The sequence below is a fragment of the Lathamus discolor genome, chromosome 5, assembly GCF_037157495.1.
Source record: "Lathamus discolor isolate bLatDis1 chromosome 5, bLatDis1.hap1, whole genome shotgun sequence".
NCBI classification, from domain to species: domain Eukaryota; kingdom Metazoa; phylum Chordata; class Aves; order Psittaciformes; family Psittacidae; genus Lathamus; species Lathamus discolor.
This window is the reverse complement of record NC_088888.1, coordinates 74,589,015-74,608,211: the sequence shown is the minus strand read 5'-3', so window position 1 is coordinate 74,608,211 and position 19,197 is coordinate 74,589,015. Positions and strand designations below refer to the sequence as shown.

At 44.5% G+C, this 19,197-nt stretch overlaps 1 protein-coding gene across 2 annotated transcripts; it reads left to right on the top strand.

Annotated features, from left to right (window-relative positions):
- Nucleotides 1–1,714: 1,714 nt before the first annotated feature.
- On the top strand, nt 1,715–18,805 carry SLC35A1 (solute carrier family 35 member A1). Of its 2 annotated transcripts, none has more exons than XM_065681282.1 (8): nt 1,715–1,788; nt 5,843–6,020; nt 10,775–10,934; nt 11,314–11,466; nt 12,278–12,344; nt 15,665–15,841; nt 16,248–16,382; nt 18,223–18,805. In XM_065681282.1, exons 2-8 carry the CDS (start codon nt 5,884–5,886, stop codon nt 18,351–18,353), a joined length of 960 nt encoding a protein of 319 aa, XP_065537354.1. In that variant the 5' UTR covers nt 1,715–1,788; nt 5,843–5,883; the 3' UTR covers nt 18,354–18,805. The 2 variants fall into 2 exon arrangements, with proteins under 2 accessions (XP_065537354.1, XP_065537353.1); XM_065681281.1 differs by lacking the exon at nt 1,715–1,788 and adding an exon at nt 2,268–2,397.
- Nucleotides 18,806–19,197: the final 392 nt, after the last annotated feature.

The following is a 19,197-nucleotide window of genomic DNA, read 5'->3' as shown; positions in this document are numbered from 1 at the left end:
CAGGGGATACTTTAAAACAGAGATACTTTTCACAACAACAAAGAGCTTCAGAAGCTGTTATCTGCAAAATGTCCAGGTGTGCATCTGTGATGGCACACGATGCGCTAAGGTTTCCAAATCTCTTTTTCAGTCAGGTGCAGCGTGGTGTAGTGTGGTTTCCATTGTTACACAAGCCTGTACGATGAAGCTTGAAGATTCAAGCTGCTGAGTGACTCTCCTGTGGCACTGTACATGATAACATTCTCCTTTTCTTTATCTGTCTCCAAGGAGGAGAGCACAGAAAGAACTTAGCTAAATGGTTTTCCACTATGTGGTTTTCTCTTATGTGAAAATAAACTGAGCATTAGCAGACAGATGTGCTGCTCTTCCATGTTTTATATTATGAGTTGGCACCAATTTTCAGTTTTATTATTAAAAATATGAATGCTATTAGCAGCTGCAGCTTCTTTTCATCAAAATACCCTATTGCTGCCTTATTAAATACTTTTTGGTGCGACGTCTGTATTTTTTATCATTTATTTATTCTGAACCTTTCATGTTAAAGTTCTTACTTCGAACCAACAAACTGGTATCTCAAGAATCCATAAATACGGTTATTGTAAAGAAAACTGAGGAGTAAAAATCCCTTTTATTCTGATTATTCTTTTCCACTGGAGAAGATACTGCAGTATTTTAAAATACTGGGGAATACAATTGTAATCTACACCTTGGTTTTGGCATGGCAGAAACATATTGGTTAGCTATGAACTTACTCCCGGCTATGAGAAATGTGTGTGTGAACTCGTGGGTGTTTACTGCCAATAAAATAGTTCAGAAAAAAGGGAGAGGTTACTTTTCAAAGTGCTTAGTCATGTGAAAGGGGAGACAAAGTTCAGCTGATGCCCACTGGAACTTGGGTTTGCTTTTTATTTCATCTGGTTCTGCTGGTGCACAGGTGAGTGTACTCGTGAGGACAAGACCATACACATACAGTGCACAGACTCATGGCCTGGGGTTTGGAAACAAAGTGACACACTTGCTGTTACCAGGTTTTATTCTTTATAGAATCAGGGAATGGTTTAGGTTGGAAGGGACCTTAAATATCATCCAGTTCCACCCCCCTGCCATGGGAAGGGACACTTCACACCAGGCCAGGCTGCTCCAAGCCCCATCCAACCTGGCCTTGAACACTGCCAGGGATGGGGCAGCCACAGCTTCACTGGGCACCCTGTGCCAGCACCTCAGCACCCTCACATGGAAGAATTTCTTCCTAATATCTAATCTAAATCTACCCTCTTTCAGTTTAAAGCCATTCCTGCCCTGTCCCATCCTTACTTGCTCTTATAAAAATATTAGTAACGGGTGGACTCCTCTTTGCTACTGTACAATGTTATTAACCCTACTCTGAAGTACTTAAGTTCTGATCAGAAAATGGAATACAAAAGGACTACACCGACTACTCGCTGTACATAGAAGTTAAATGCAGACACCTAAAATCCAGATGCCAAAGGAAAACAGAGAAGACCAAAACTCAACATATGGCTTGTTTTGGAGAACAGCGTTGAATTAGCTCCTGCTTGGGCTCCACGGCGACTAAGAAACAGGGGAGGTGTTATTTCCTGAACAGGTTGAACCGAACTTCACCCAGGTGGCACTGAAAGGGACAGTCCCTCCTTTGTTTCTGCCACAAGTTCCTGCTACTTCCCCGTCAGCACTACCACCCTTCACAGCTGGGTTTGGGTTTTTCATCCTTCTCAGGTGTTGCTGTTCGGGGAGTACAAGACTGACACATCACACAGCCAGCACGAGGTACGGACTGCAGCGTATCCCTCGGCTTCCTTAAGTGTTCCTGCGCAGCCCGCACGCATCCACACAGTCCCTAAAGCCACCCGGCGGTGTATGGCCGCCCGTGTCGCTGTACACACCGAACGCGGCGCCGCCTCCAAGCCCCTCGGCTCTCCTCACCCTCTGAAGCTCGTGCTGCGGCAGCAAAGCTGCCGCCCTGTCTGCCCCCCACCTCACCCTTTGGGGGGCCCGGCAACCACCCTGGGCAGGCCCCGCCGCTCCGAGGTTGCCTCCGGGGTACCTTCCGACCCCCCTCCCGGCTCTGCTCCTTGCGGAAGGGCTACACTCGGTAAAAGCGGAGGGCAACGCGCCCCGGCCGGAGGCGCAGACAGCCACCTTCCGCCAGGGGGCGCCCCATCCACAACCCGCCGCCTCCCCGGCAAGGCTTGGAGCGAGGGGAAGACTATCCACGCAGAGGCCCGCCGACTCGATGGTGAAGAGAGGGAGGCGGGGCGCTCTAGGCGGCGGCGGCGCTGCACTCTATGGTGTAATGGGAGGAGCGGCGGGGCACGGCGGACGGCTGTGGCCGGGCCCGTTTGGCGCCTTCCGCGGGCACGATGTCGCCGCCGAAAGGTGAGGGCGGAGGCGCTGGTCAGTCAGCGGCAGCCGTGGCGCTCGGAGGGAGGTGCGGTATAGAGGGGGGGCAATCCCGCCCCGGCGCAAGATGAAGCGGGACCCGCGAGCCAGCGGCTCCCCCCGCCTCAGGGGGAGTGGAACCATCCGCGCTGCCGGGGGTTGCGGCGCCGGGCGCCACCACCGCAGCAACGGGGGGGAGAGGGGCTCTGGGGGGCCGCGGCGGGGAGGGACGCGCTCCGTCTCCCCCCACGCCTCCCCTCGCTCCCTCTCACTGTCCGCCGGCTGCCGACGGGGCTGCGTGACGGGACCGCCGCCTCTCCCGCGCCGGCGGGTGTGAGCCGTCCCGGAGCCGGCAGCGGCCGAAGGTGGCCCTAAGGACGGCGGTGCCTCTGTGGGCCGGTACCTGCTCTGGGGGTGTTTGAACACGGTGTAAGCGCGCCGCTTTCGGGCGCTGGTGGTGGCGTGGAGACAGACCCCGCCGCTCCTCTGCGCCCTCCCTGCGGGTCACTGGAAGCCGCCGCCGGCCCCTGAGGTCCGCTGGAGTGTGGGCAGCGGTGCCAGTACTCCGGCTCTCCCGCAGCCCTGGGGCCGGCAGGGTGGGCTTAAATGCTGCGGGAAGTCGTTGCCTGTCCCTCTGCTTGCCACCCCCATGGGGGGCCTTGCTCAGGTCGCCGCAGGTCCCGGCAGCAGACTCAGAGGGGAACCCCGGGAGGACAGGGGCCGGGAGCAGGAGGGTTTCTCGCAGCGTAGGTAGGGCCGGGTGTGAGATGCCACCGCCGCGGCCGGCCGCACGCTGTGTGTGCCCCCCGTGCCTTGGGCTTCTGTTTACAGTAGCGGTTGTGTGAGCTCTGTCGGAGGCCCACACGTGTGTCCTGAGGCTTTTGGCCTGTCTGGCCCCTTTTGCTGGAAATCGTTGCATAGAATCACAGAATCAACTCGGTTGGAAAAGACCTGTAAGATGATCAAGTCCAGCCGTTACCCCAGCACTGCCACGACCACCAGTAAACCATGTCACTGGGGGCCTCATCTACACGGTTTTGAACACTGAGGACGGTGATTCCACCACTTCCCTGGGCAGCCTGTGCCAATGCCTGACCACCCTCTCTGTGAAGACTTTTTTCCAGTCTTAACCTCCCCTGGAGCAGCTTGAGGCTGTTAGCTGCTCTATCACTTGTTACTTTGATAGGAAATCAGCCACCTCCTCTGTCCATTTCGTTCGAGTGGGATTTACTGGAGCTAGTGAAAGAAACCCTGAGAAAGAATACAGTATCGTCTTTCAACTTTAAGCTTGTTTTTATTTCTAAGCTGGTTTAAGTTCAGACTTACCAGAAAGAAAATATGGGTACCCCAACTAAGTTTTCCTTCAGTCCCGAGCACTGCATTGATACTGATGCAGACACGTGAGCCAGGCTGGAGAAACCAACCACAATCGGCTTTTCACATAATGCTAGAACTCTGAAAGGGTGGTCAGGCATTGGTACAGGCTGCCCAGGGAAGTGGTGGAATCACCATTCCCCAGTGTTCAAAACCATGTAGATGATTAGTGACATGGTGTACTGGTGGTCGTGGCAGTGCTGGGGTAATGGTTGGACTTGATCTGACAGGTCTTTTCCAACCGAGCTGATTCTATGATCATGATCATAGCTTCATTATATCCTGCTGCATTTAGTTTACAAACCGCTGCCAAACTGGGACATTTGTTTATTTTCAAAGAAGAGTAGTTAACATAGGCAAGGATTAAATTTAGTTTTAAATTGGTAGTGCATAGACTTAAAATCTTAACATGTAAAAAACACGTTGTTGCTATAATTTCTGTCAGCACTAACACATCATTAGGAAATCTGTTCTTGTAAGGCTGGACTGGGTTAACTTTATTTCCTGGCTTTTGCAGCCTTGGGTTCCCACCACCCTTCCCCACGATCCAAATGTAATTTAAAAACAGATTACAGCTTGTAAGTCTCTCCTAAGCATTGTTAGTCCAAAAACTAATTGGCTCTACCTTTTAAAAGTGGTTACTGACGTGGGTGAGATTTTTATCTGTAAGGAAGTAGCTAATTTAAACGATGGCAGCAGCAGGAGGTATTAACTGTACCTTGCAGAAATGTTATGCAATAGGAGACATCGCTGACTGGAAAGAAAAGTGAACCCAAACATCAGTTGCACTGGATTCAGCAATTCATTCCCATATTAAATGAACAAAGTTATTACAGATCTGCCTGGAGCTTATCTGTTAGCTCATTCCCTAATCAGCACAGGAATATAAATTTATGCCAATTAGAGTTATGTTTCTTTGGAATATTCAGATAATGGCCTGAAAGATGCTGCTGAGTGACCAACATCCAGCCATCAGATGCTGTATGTAATAAAGAACAATTTACCAGCTTGAAAGATGGTTTTGTAGACACTACCCATTTGCTAGTGTCTCATGTCACAAAGGTCATGCCTTTGTGCAGAGCAGTCCTGTTTGGAGTTGTCTCTGTTCTCTTAATGGTAGGGATGCAGTCTGAGCCGTTCTCTGCACTGGTCACGTTCACCAAATGGAACTCTCAAGCCACGGAGGAGGACAGCTATGTGGAAGACTGCCTTTCACCAGCTGGCCTGGGACAGGCTGACTCCCAAATTATGCAGGATAGCAGTTGATTTGGGGCAAAACTTACAAGGATTGCTACTGTTGTTCCATTTTAGCAGTGGGGAAGATACTGGGGATAACACAGATGATACATACTCATTGTATGGTTTAATTTACTTCAGTAAGTAAATAATAACCTCTTGTGGCAGGAGGGTTGAAACTCCATGATCTTAAGGTCCTTTCCAACCCTAACCATTCTGTGATTCTAATAGCCTCTAATGATTCTAATAACCTCAGTGTTTTCTACTGTCAATAATTTTTCAGGAAAGCCTTTTGTGTGAAGTTCCACCACTGTTGTGAGCAGAACTCCCTTCTGTGAACTCAGGTGGAAAACAAGGCTGAAAGAAATGCTGCTTTACTTATCCAGATTTGCTGGATTGAATCCCTTCTCTGCTGATAGTTTTCTTTTTGCTTTTAATAGTCTGCCAACGCTCTTTTATGTCAGACTTCAGTATGCTACATGGAGAGGGTCAGAGCAAGCTTTTACTGTCAGCTAAAGAGCAGGAGCAGAAAGGAAGCTTTTTTGATTACTATTACGTAAATATTAGTCTATGATTAGTTTTCTGGAATGGAGGACAATTGTGAGGGCAACAAGACATCCTGTTTTCAAACAGCTAGTGTTCGTATACAAGCTGCTTTGAGAAGGGACTTTAAAATTTGACTTAAACTGTTTATGGGAAGCCTTTCACAACACTAAGTATTGTGTGCTACCACAGTAGTGTTTGATACAGTCCTCCAGCTGGAGAACACCCTGTTTCAGTCCTTCAGTTAAAATGAAGGGCATGCTGAGTGGTCATCTTTGTTTTCTTTCAGAAAACGTCAGCTTACTGTTCAAGTTGTACTGCCTCACGGTGATGACCCTGGTTGCTGCAACATACACAGTCGCGCTGCGGTACACAAGGACAGTGGGGACAGAACTGTACTTTTCAACGACGGCTGTGTGCATCACTGAAGTCATCAAGTTGTTCTTGAGTGTGGGCATCTTGGCTAAGTAAGTGTGGGAATGCCAGTCAGTATTCTGAAAACAAATCCTTGCTTCTAACCTCAGATTCTCAGATACTGAAGTACAAATGTATTTGAGAATGTGGCTGGATAGTCATGCTGTGGAAGAGTCATTTTAGAGCGGGTTAGAGCTTGTGAGTTCGCCTCAACTGAAACTGCTTTGTAACCACCACAGTATTCAGGTGTGTCCTTTCTGCATATTTTTTGGTTTTGTATGCTTTGGAATAGGTTCAGAATGTCAGCATGGATTATCCTTGATGTTTTGGGTCTTCATTGGTGGAGGTGAAAGCTGAACTGTGAGCCGTCTTCTGCTGAGTTATACAGAATTGTACTGTTCCTGCTCATAAATTTCCCAAACAGTGTTGCAGACAGGCATTTTGCTGTCTCTCTTAAGCTGGGGAATCAATGTTGAAAAACAGTGGTCAGAAAATATTTAGAGTTTCTGTAATCCCAAACTGTTGCTAAGAACTAGAACTTCAGTCCACATGTGAGCATCTAAAGTAGGGAGGCAATCAGCTTGCTCTTTTTCCTCTCTGCTTTCATGTGCTACATTCTTCTTGGGAGAATCTTTATATTCTGTGCTTTTCCAAAGCCCAGTTCCTGCTGTTGTAGTAGAATTTGTTCTTTTAGGGTCCCTGCTTATCTCTTTGTGGCTTTTGGTACATCAGAAGGCTGGTTGTTTTGTGCTAGAGAATCAGAGTCACATGGTATACTTCAGATTTTTATCAGAACATGTCTACTTAACATCAAAACAGCATTTTAACTTGCTTTAGAAATGAGACAATATTTGGATTTGATAAGGCAGCTGTGGCAAGCTGCCTTTTGTTTAACCTTTCATTAAATGTAATGTGTTAGAAAAGGCAAGTGTGACCAGTGGTGGCAGATTTCTGTTTTCGTTTTTATGCACCCTGGGCTTCTCCCTCTGCCAGCAGAAAATGCTGGCAAGAGGGTCTCTGCCAATAAGTGATTGCGCTGTGGTTCTCACAGTGTTGTCACCAGTGTGGATCCTGATCCAGCCCACTTTCAGGAGGTTGTAGCAACCCACGTTTCTCAGTAGTGGTAGTTACTTTTAATTCGGAAGTCTATTACATTTTTAGAACAGCCCTGCACAGCCAAAGATCCATTTGGCCCATCGTCCTCCCTTTGACAGTAACCAGCAGAGGATGCTGAGAACAGAAGTACAGGCAGTAGGGCAAGCACTTTCCTTAGCTGTTGGCAGAAGCTTGTGGATTTCCCAGCCCGGATGCTATGTGCACACTGTGGCTGTAGCACCTAACAATCCTGTCCTCTCTGAGATTGTCCTGTTTCTTTTTGATCTGTTAGTCCCTAATATATCTGTAAAATGACTTCTGCAGTGTAACTACATGGTATGTGAAAAAGTACTTATTAATGAACACTTTATCTCGCAGTGTCACTGGATTCTGTCTTCTTGGGTTGGCAGACATCAAGAATAATTCTTCTCCCTTCATTTTTATTTTCTTATCTCTACAGGTACATCGTGTTTTAAGAACCCGTTCGTTTTCTAAGCTGAGAGTTCTACTCTAACTTTTCCCTGATCATCCTAGTACCCATCTCCACAGCATTTCCAGTATTGTTACATCCTTTTTGTAACAGGATCCAGAGCTGCATGAAACATTCAGGATGTGAACATGCCATGGCATTAGGCAAAGGGGTGAAGGTGCTTTCTGTCTTGGTCTCAGTCCCTTTCCTAAGGATTCATAACGTTCTGCTCATTTCTGTGAATACAGCTGAGCCTTGATCTGGTGCTCGTAAGGCTACTCACATCTCTTTTCCAAGTGCCTGTAACTGGTTTAGAGATGGTTGCTGTATTATGGAGTTATTTCCTATGATTCTTTATCATTTATTGACAGCTGAGCTTTATTTGCCAATTAAAATGGGATGGATCTGATTCACTGCGTGATTTGAAGGTTGTGATATCTATTCTGACCTAGTCAGCCAGTGGTGGTGTTTCTCCATAGTGGGGAGAGAGGTGGGCACCAGCAGACACTATTCATCAGGCCATGCTCACCTCTTAATGGCAGGATGTCTTGGTTGCTGATGGGTCTGGGTGCCTTCCTTTGCCGCCCAGGTAACTGAGCTGTTTCTCAGATGGCCAGAGATCTAGTGAATTGTGCTTGGTGCAGTGAAAGAACTATTGAAAGCTTCTTTTTGCGTATCACGTATAATAGAGTATAATCAGCAAAATTTGCTGATTTCCTAGTAATCTCCCATTTTAGCTCATTTACAAATATGCTCAACAGCACAAATTCCAGCATAGTTTCTTTCAGTGACTCCTTTACGGCTTCTTCCAGTCCTAACCAATTTGTCTCACTCCAGACAAGCTGCCTTTGCAGTTTAATAACCAGTTAGGGGATAGCATATGATCTGTTTTTTCTGCACAGAGGGATACATTTGGGTGGGTACCTTTTCCTTTTTGAACCAGCCAGCACTGATAACTGCAACATACAGGATACTGGGGTATGACTCTCATCTTGTTCCGCCTGCAGAATTTGTTTTCTTACATTCTTACTCCACTGTGTTTACTTTTAAGGTTTCTCCTGGAAGGCATATTGAATGGATGAATGCCAAAAGATTGTCTTTTAAAAGAGGTGTTTATGATAGTTTAAACTGTGTTAATTGTTTACTCAACTGTACTCTCAACTTCTCATATTTATTTGAAGTCCAATTCACCATCTGGTAATTACATTGTCTACATTCTTAGATGGTACATAGTTAGCAACGGATGAAGAAAAGTAAAGGAGATTTGCAAACTCTAGTTTTAACTTCAGCTTTTCTAATGAATGAGTGTTTCTGTTGCAGAACTGATTGTTACTAGTATCTCTCACCCATTAAGACCTATGAAGAAAACAGAGTATGTTTTTTAAGTTGAATCTAGATCACCATCAGAAACACTCAATTCAAGCTAGGTTTTTTATTTTCGTGTTTGATTTTGCAATGTAATCTTTGGGCACCATATTTTGCATTTTCAGCTGTTCATCGAGGCTTGTTTTAAATTCTTTTTTGCGTAGATTTATATCTGTCTCCACGTGATCTTTATACTGAGTTCAACTTACAGTTAGAGACTCTTGATAAGTGCATGCTTCAGAAAGCACACCCACTGCAAAGATGAACTAGTTCATTTTCTTGCTCTCAAAACTAAAGAGAAAATGGTGCTTACTGGACACCTGTTATTCTTCATTGCTGAAATTCCATGCTGGAAGTCAAAGTAGACAGACACTACTGTTTCTGCTGTGACTTGACTTTAAATCAGCTAATTCACTGAGCATGGTCTGAACAGAAGCAGGTGTAGTTTAAATATTATTTTGTTGTTTAACAATCTCCCTTAGGATCAGTAAATAGAAGAAGCCATTACTGTGTGGTATTTTTTGACTTCTTACTCTCACAGAGTAGGCCTGTATCTCTGATAATTACAGGTTATTTGCAGTTAGATATTTCATATAGAAGCACTTCAGTCCAGCTGCACTTTGGTATCACCAGGAACTCTTGCTTTTCTTGTACATCTGTAGGAGAGAAACGTGGATGAAAGGGTCATGAGAGGGTGGAGTACGTAAATCTTTGGAGAGCAAAAGTTTAAGAACCTGGAGTACAGAGTTAGGGGATGCAGGAACAAGGGGGTTAGTGAAGGAGCCTGGGGCATAGAGAGATGGCTAATTTTGGTAATTGCTTATAATAGTTTGGGGAAGGTAGATGACATACATTTGTGAAAAAGAAAGAAACTGGGTTATGATTGAAATGTGGGGAACTGGGCTTCTGGAATGCGGAGGAGGATGAGCCATTTGTTCATATGCATGTGTAATGGAAGCAAAAGGAGTGTTGAATTCGAAGGCAATACAGGTTGCACGTTGAGAGGCCTGTGGGAGGGGACAGGATGTTGGTATTAGTCAGTGACCAAGCAAGAGAGGAATGCAAAGGGGGAACATGGGACTTGGGGAGAGCTGGGAAGGGAACTGGAGGACTTTAGTGGGAGTGACAAGTAAGCAAGAGTGTCAGACTGATGTACCAATGATAAGGGAGAATTACAGTGCAAAGGTCAGCTTTAATAAGCTGAGGAGCAAGCTGCAAAAGGGGACAGAAGCAAATAGCAGCATGTTCTTCCCCACGGCCTGCTCTTTCACAGCTGTAATCGCATGTGGGAGATGTGTGAAGGTGCAAGGTGATAGGGAGCTGCCTCACACTCTGCCAGACCTCTTCAGATGTGGGCTGGTGCTGGTCCAGCATCTCCTGCAGCACAAGAGAGAAGAGGAAAACAGGGCTGGCTGAGGAATGAGAGGTGTTTCCAGCTCAGTAGTGTGCAAGGGTACAATCTTTTTTGTCTGTGCTGTGAAGCCCGGTTTAAAGGGGATCTGGAAAAGCACAGGCGTTCGACATCACACACAAATATTAATATCCCCCCAAAAAAAGGGTGGAGGGGAAACAACAGCCTTCTGTCCCACTGCCTGTATGCTTAGTGACTTATTCCACTGTTCACAGTGGTGTTGTGGTTGTTGTTTACTTTATTACACATTAATGCATCTAACCTCCTCATTCCAGAATGCCTTCCTCACCTTCAGGGGTTTCTACTTGTTGATAACCTCACTGTTTTTCTCTGTTATATCTTTAATAAGCAGAGGGTACAACTGATTATTGAGAACAGATTTTCAGCCTTCCCATAGGACTCATTGATTTGATTTCTGTTTCCAAATGTCAGTTTAAGAGAACTCTCTGTTATACTTTATTTTGCAGAGAAACTGGCAGTCTGGCAAGGTTAATAACATCTTTAAAAGAAAATGTATTTGGAAGTCCTACAGAACTGCTAAAATTAAGTGTTCCATCTTTGGTATATGGTCTCCAAAACAATATGGCGTTTGTGGCTCTTAGCAACTTGGATGCAGCAGTCTACCAGGTAATACATGGTTTTGTCAGTAACTGGTCTGTAAGTGTGTTTCTCTTTCCTGTTTCATGAGGCATGCGTGCCTACCACGTGGTACTCTCTTTAGCCTCGATGATAAAAGCCAGATGATGCTTTGTTATATTCAGAGCATACACTCTGTTTTAGAGCTGTCTGTTTTAGAGCTCTGGTTTGCTCAGCTAACCCACTCACTGCTGGAGTTGCTTCAAATTCACTTTATTGTAATCGGCAATGATACCAAACCCGAGGGATCAGTAGGAAGTCAATATGAAATTGTATTTGTCATTCTGTGGTTGAATTCTCTATTTTGTTTTCTTGGTTTGGAGGAGTTTATAAAACCACATCCTCTAAACTATATTCCCACCTTCCTTAGGTGACATACCAGTTGAAGATCCCTTGTACAGCTTTATGTACAGTCCTAATGCTAAACCGTACCCTTAGTAAGTTGCAGTGGTTCTCTGTCTTCATGCTGTGCGGTGGTGTTACCCTTGTTCAGTGGAAGCCTGCTCAGGCTACGAAAGTACAGGTAAGAGTTTACATTTTGCCACTTCACGATGAAGAATATACTGCATTGTACTTTGTATTTCACTTCACAGCAGCTGGGATTACAGTGAGGTTTATTGTATCCCACAGAGCAGTGTCTGTTTCTTATTTCCAGCCACTTCATCTACAACATAACCACCAGTCTGCTCATTCTTTTTCACATTTATTGCATACCAGTTGAGGCAGGCTTGTGGTATTACTCCAGTCTTTCTGGTTGGAAAGGCAACTGATTGCTACAATTAGTATAAATTACTACAGTCATCATAAGCAGCCTAATGCACCATCATAGGGGTATCTGAGTAATGTTTCCAGCAGTTGGCCCTGGTATCAATTGTAGTTGTTGGAGCAGAGAACTTGAATCAAAGCACTTGGCAAAATCAGGAGGGAAACTCCAATGCCTTGTGGGTGTGGGTATGTCATTTAAACACACCCTTCAGAGGCACTGACCTAATCCTGTTTGAGGAAGAAACAAGCATCTTCAGCAGCTGAGACATAAGCAACAGGTCAGTGGCATTAGCAGGAAGGGCAGGTCCAGCAGCTGGGAAGAACACCCACCTCCAAGGAGACAGTGCTCTGAGCATGGCAGGGGTTGCTAAGGGTACACATGGGCAATGGAACACCACACAGCTACCCCAGGCTAATCCAAAGGACAGCTCTAGCTAAGCAAGTAAATTTTACACTGTAATGAAATGCTAATCATTTTGCTGTACTTAACAAAGGAGCTCTGGAATTGATTACTGTAAATGACTGAAGTGTTGTGTCCTTTTTAAAATAACGGTTGATGTTGCATGCAGGTGGAGCAGAATCCATGGCTAGGGTTTGGAGCCATTGCTGTTGCTGTATTGTGTTCAGGATTTGCAGGTATAGTATTATTTCTGTATGCAGGTCACACTAAAAGGACTGCACTCATATTTAAACCAGAACTTTCTATGTTAGTTAGCTGTCTTTGTTGATTAAAAGATAAAAAATTACTTTACACCCTCTACTCATAACTATCTTCTACTTGCTGTAATTATGGCAGATTCATGACATGATCACTCATGTCAAGCAAATGACTAGGAGCATGTACTATTGGTTTTATGTGATGCAGCTTAGAAGGCTGGTTTGCATGTGGAAGCATCTTTCAAATGGTTAGAATAATACAGTAGGGAACATCCGTAATGACTTGGTACAATTAATTAATGTACATCAATTTTATAAATTGGGCGTTACAGTGAATAGCTGCCTTGTGGTGATCACACAAAATAGTTGCATTCTTTTATACGGGGAATGGTGGGGCTTCTGGCTCTGTTCTTGCACTTAGCTCAGCCCCGGAATACATTTTGCCATGGTCCTGTAGGTAGTAAATCTAACTGAGATGCAAGGGAGCATGAGAAGGGCAGAGAGGAAGATGAGTAGCAAGAAGCCTAGATAGACCGCATGAAGGAGGTCTGGTTTGGTTTTGTTCTACAGCCAGCATTTCTCCTCAGAGTAGTTCTTCTCTGGCTTCTGCAGAAGGAGACGAGAACTTCAGGACAAGTGAGCCGGTGCTGAGAAATAAGGAAATGCAAATTACTACTTAATTTGAAATCTGTCTCACAGGGGCATATTTCTCTGCCTGTGAACTGGATTCTTCCCCCTCCTTCTGTAAGAAAACAAGGTACTATCACTCACCTCTAGTACTGTACAATCCTGCAAAAACAATCTTGTGCTGTGCGTACACAATTGTTACTTGTGGAAGACATCCTGGTTGACAGGGGAGGAGAGGAGGAGTGTGTCACTTTTCTTTGGTGTCTTCCCAGTGAAATGGCAGATAGCTTTTCTTCTAAAGGTCTGCAAATTCAGACCATCAAAAGAGCTGATGTAGGCAGCCTTAGAGGATTTAGACACATAGGGCTTTCTTCTCCCACAGAAGGATTGCAGCTTGGGTGTTTCCTCACCAACAGCTGTAGCTTTGAGGCAGCTGGGAGGACAGAGCATTTCTTCTGTGGAGCTCCTTGTGCCCTTGGGGCTTTACATGTCGAAAACATAAATCCTGTTCAAACTCCTTTCCTCTACTTCCTTCCCACACCCACATGAAGAAGCCATTTTGGCACTGAACCTTCAGTTTCTGGACTGACCATGCTAAGTGTTTTATATTATTCCAGCAAAGTCAACAAAGTTTTGTGGTTTTTGCCCCTCAGAGACAGAAAAGAAGTATTTTCTTCAAACCACCGATCCTGTGATAATTTCCAAGCATCCGGCAGACCAGCAATGCTTATAAAAGCATTTGACAAATATATGATGGCAGATCCCTTGTAACTTGAAACAGTACTGAAGAGTAATTTCTCCTAAACACCCATTCCTTCCTTCATTTTGCTCAGTGGGGTGATTTTCATGCATTTTCAGACATCTGAAAGCATAGTTCCATTGCTTTGCTTACCCTTGCCTTAGTTTATAAAATTTACAAGTATGGTTGATACTCAAGCCAAATCTCTGGTACCTGATTACATCTGCGTGTGCTTTGTGGGCCTTCTCAGCAGGCAGAAATCTCAAGATAGATTCTTCTGGGTTCTTTTAAGCACTGCAGTTAACAGTGCTGGGGTTTTGTTGGACTTCATAAATCTGTATTCATATGAGATAATATCATGTTTCCTTGGTGGTTTTTTTATTATTTGTACCCCTGAAATATAAATCTGGTCTCTAATTTATTCCCCATACTGTATTAAATTATAAATTGCATTTTTCATGAATAAAAATATAGCAAGACCTTCCCTGAAGTTACCTCAGGGATTTCGGGAGGTATGCTTAGGGCTTCTGACTCACAGATCTTTTCTCTCTGCTGTCTTTGTCAGTTCTATATACTTTTCTGATATGATTATGAAGGCTCTTGGGCAACATTAATCAGCAATAATTAGTCAGGAGGGCTCACACCAGAAAGTCATGGAAGTGGCTGAGACGATCTAAGTCCAGCGAACTGCTGTGTTTTGAAATCCTGAGGAAATTCCAGAGATAAGCAGAGTGCTGGTGTGGGACCAGTGGTTAAAAAGGCGGCTAGTGAAGGCCTTGTCAGATGTCAGCCTTTTAGCCTGACATACACCTCCCAAGTAGAATAATGAAAAGGTATTTGGGGAATTTCATTGAGGCAGAGCATAAAAGTAATGCTGAGCAGTGTGGCACTGCGAACAAGAGCTTTAGATTAAAATGAATTCCATTTCCTCAAAACCAATCTGTAGTTTCAGTTAGCAGGAAGCATTGGTTTTGATTTGCTCTTGTAATCCCCTGAAGCTGTGGTTTCAGAATGTGGCTGCTCTGCCAAGCACTCTGCAAGCCCAAGGCTTCTGAGGAATTCTCAGTCTCAGTACTGAGCTAATACAGTCCCACCCCTGTTTTCAGGTTTTTACTGCTGAGTATCCCAGTGGAGGGGAAAAAAATTGTTCTCCATCATAGTGAAATACGTAAATACTGCCCGGGCAATAAAATACCAGTGCCAGGGTGAAAGGTTTGGGGTTTTTTCTTGGTGTAAAACTGTACAGAAGAAACTGCTGGACAGAAACCTGGCAAATCAAACAGAAATGAGGAGTAGTTTCAATTGTCAATGAGTTGTTATAACTGTAAAGAGAAATAGAATCTATTGTTGACATTCCATACCCATTAAAATCCTGTTGTGGAAGACATCCGTTGGCAGGATGTGGTGTTGGGTGCTTGATGTTTCGAACAGTGTGTAGGACAAGATGATTGCAGTAGAACCAATGGTTCATAGAATCATAGAATCATAGAATCATAGAATGGTTAGGGTTGGAAAGGACCTCAAGATCATCTAGTTCCAACCCCCCTGCCATGGACAGGGACACCTCTCACTAAACCATCCAACACAAGGCTACATCCAACCTGGCCTTGAACACCGCCAGGGATGGAGCACTCACAACCTCCCTGGGCAACCCATTCCAGTGCCTCACCACCCTAACAGGAAAGAATTTCCTCCTTATATCCAATCTAAACTTCCCCTGTTTAAGTTTTAACCCATTACCCCTTGTCCTGTCACTACAGTCCCTGACAAAGAGTCCCTCCCCAGCATCCCTATAGGCCCCCTTCAGGTACTGGAAGGCTGCTATGAGGTCTCCACGCAGCCTTCTCTTCTCCAGGCTGAATGTTCATGGTTCATAGTGTTTGAAGGATGACACTTCATCTCACTGAAACCCTTTTTATTCTTTTGGTTTTAGGAGTCTATTTTGAGAAGGTCTTGAAGAGTTCAGATACTTCCTTGTGGGTGAGGAATATTCAGATGTACTTATCTGGGATTGTGGTGACTTTATTTGGTGTGTACATGTCAGACGGAGCCCAAGTCCTGGAGAAAGGGTTTTTCTATGGCTATACATACTACGTCTGGTTTGTCATCTGTAAGTATCTTGTGGTTTTAGGATCTTGTTGCACTGTTTTGCTTTTTTTCACTATGATATAACTGATTGCACAAAGCTACAAATCCAATCTGATACACTGGTTTTTTAATATGCTTTGAAGGATTTTATTTAAAAGTATCATTTTCTTGGAAATTATTCACTTGTCCAATTTAAAATTGTGCTAAAGCAGCAGTCTAAATAACAGTAGTGAGTTGATCATCTTGAAATTAGTTGTATCTGAGCTACTAGATGCCATGCAGACATCCCGTTTTGCTGAATGTTGCATTAAATCATCAATTAGGTCGACATAGCCTAAACAAGGAGTACACCACTGGAGTAAAATACATCACTTGGAGAGTAACCTACTGCACTTTTACTAACAGAAACCTGTTTATCTGCTTTCCAGTTCTCGCCAGTGTAGGTGGCCTCTACACCTCCGTCGTTGTTAAGTATACAGATAACATTATGAAAGGCTTTTCTGCAGCGGCAGCCATTGTTCTTTCAACTGTGGCATCAGTCGCCCTCTTTGGCCTACAGATAAGTAAGTGCCTTTTTGCCTTTGATTTGACTGTAGGTGCATGTTTCCCTCCTGCAGGCTGCTTGCTAGTGGGCTGTATGCCATTCATACCAAAGCAGTCTTTTGCATCTCCTTTGCATTTTTCTGGTTTTAACTTTGTCTTCTCCAGGTCTCCTGTGCACGGGTGTATTGCATAAGGTGCCTGTGATCCTGTGCTTTCAGAGGCATTCATGGTTTGCTCTTTTAGAGGCATCCTACAACCTCAAAAGGAAAGGTTCTTTGTGTTTTAAACAGTTTATGAGCTCATACAGCTTTATCATAGAATGGTTTGGCTTGGAAGGGACCTTAAAGATCATCCAGTTCCAACCTCCCTGCCATGGGCAGGGACACCTTCCACTAGCCCAAAGCCCCATCCAACTTGGCCTTGAGCACTGCCAGGGATGGGGCAGCCACAGCTTCGCTGGACAACCTGTGCCTCATCACCCTCATGGTGAAGACTTTATTCCTTGTATCTAATCTAAATCTACCCTCTTTCAGTTTAAAGCCATTCCCCTTTGTCCTGTCACTACATGTCCTTGTAAAAAGGCCCTCTTCAGCTTTCCTGTAGGCCCCTTTAAGCACTGGAAGCTGCTATAAGTTCTCCCTGGAGCCTTCTCTTCTCCAAGCTGAACAAGCTCAAGTCTCTCAGCCTGTCTCTATAGGAGAGGTGCTTCAGCCCTCTGATCATCTTTGTGGTCCTTCTCTGGACTCACAACAGGTCCACATCCTTCTTATGTTGTACATTGAGCCACTGACCACAGCATTTTGAGTGTGACCATCCAGCCAGTTCCTTACCCATGGAGTGGTCCACCCATCAAATCTGTGCTTCTCCAGTTTCGAGACAAGAGTGTCATGCAGGACAGTGTCAAATGGTTTGCACAAATCCAGGTAGATGATGTCAGCTGCTTTTCCCTTATCTACCAATGCCTAGCCCCACTGCAGAAGGCCACCAGATTTGTCAGGCAGGATTTGCCCTTAGCGAAGCTATGTTGGCTTTATTCATGAATCACTTTCTGATGCAGTTTAGCAGCTGTATCACACACTTATCCAAGACTGCTGTTAATAAGTTTTTTTCTTGTTGGTGTTAGTACAGCCAGTGCCAATTTAGTTCCTCGGCTTGCAAGGGCTTTACACATCCCTGTTAAGTTTTACCTGCTACTGCATTAACTTCTGCCTTCTCCATCTGCTGTGGACACTACCACATGAGAGCAAGTCAAACAGGAGCTGGGGGCGTGACTGGTATGTGGTGAATATTTTTGAGAGTAAAGAGCAAATTGCTCTGGGCTGCTCTGCAGCTACAAATGATTTCCTCTCTGATCAAATCTGCATCTGATACTATACCTAGTAGCTCCTGCTCAGGCTTTTGCTCTTTAGGTTTGGGTGTGTTTTGCTTTCCTGCGATAATCCAAAGGTGGGACTGGTGATCCTTCTGAGAAAGTGTCATTAATAGTGTTTCTTAATCCTGTCTAGATGTGGAAAGACAAACAGTGTGTTATCGCACGCTTTATCACACCCACTGTGTCACTATGATTAAGTTTATTGCTATGTAAGCCTTCTGGATGGCATCTGGAAGTGCAGATGTTTCACACTTCCTTTTCCAACGACCACCACGTTCTTGCTGATATGAGACTAATTGAAAGGGTGTGGGGAATGAGCAAATGCTTGCGTCCTCAGTGGCAGAGGATGATCTAGGTTCTGTGAATTATTAACAACTCATTGTCCTGTTTAATACTGTCATTCAGGTATCATAATTTATATAGCTTAATCTTCTGGAGGTTTCTTCTTATACAGAGGTGTTTATTTAAACTGTTTTGTCTCCTTCCAGCTGTTACCTTCTTCCTGGGTGCTCTCCTGGTGTGTGTTTCTATTTACCTCTATGGATTACCTCGACAAGACACCACAAAAATCCAGCCGTCAGAGACAAAGAATTCAAAAGAGAGGCTTGCTACTGTGTGATGTTGTCCATAGAAATGGACAGGCAGGCAAGAGGGAAAAACTGGACCTAAAAACCTGCATTTTTTTAAAATTAGCCTTAAGCTAGTCATGGAATGGTTGAAGTGGGATACACTGAAAGCGGAACTTAGTTCTGTTTTACATGGGGAGTTTCCAGTGGCTGACACTGAGGCTGCATCACAGCCGAGGAGCCGATGGGTGTTTTACTGAAGACATTCTTCACTCACAGCGAACTGGAAAGCCCATTTACAAGGAAAGCAGAATGAAGGAACTGAATATTCAATTGTATATAATGTATATAATAGAAGGAAATTGGTTCTTTGTGTATTTGATAAACTGTCTTGCTCTTTGAGGGCAGAAATGCCCGAAAGCTTCATAAAAATCTATTAAAGAAGAGCAAGCACTGCCAGCATTTTCTCTTAAACTAGTTGGCAGTTGCAGTTTGATTAACAACAGGAGAAGTTTCTCTTCTGGGTGATACATATGAGATGACCCAACTACGCCAGGAATAACCATGCTTCAGGCATCACTTACTTATCTTGAAGTGATTAGAAGCAGCGCTTGCTGTTTGGTTTAAAAAGCCAGAATGAAAGACTGGTGCTTTTCTTAAGTTCTAGATTTTGACTTTTCAAATGTTTCTTATACCTGCTGTAGCTGACAGAGGGATTTTCTCTTCTGTATGTTTTGTCAAGCCCCAGTTGTACAGGGGAAGGTTCATGTGTGTTCTTGTATCTCTGGCTTAAGTACGAATGAGTCTACTCATTGTCAGATGAGATTTTTATCTATACACTTTCTCTCTAAACCTCTTTGTGCATAGCAAGTGATGCTTGAAAGGACTTCCTGTAAT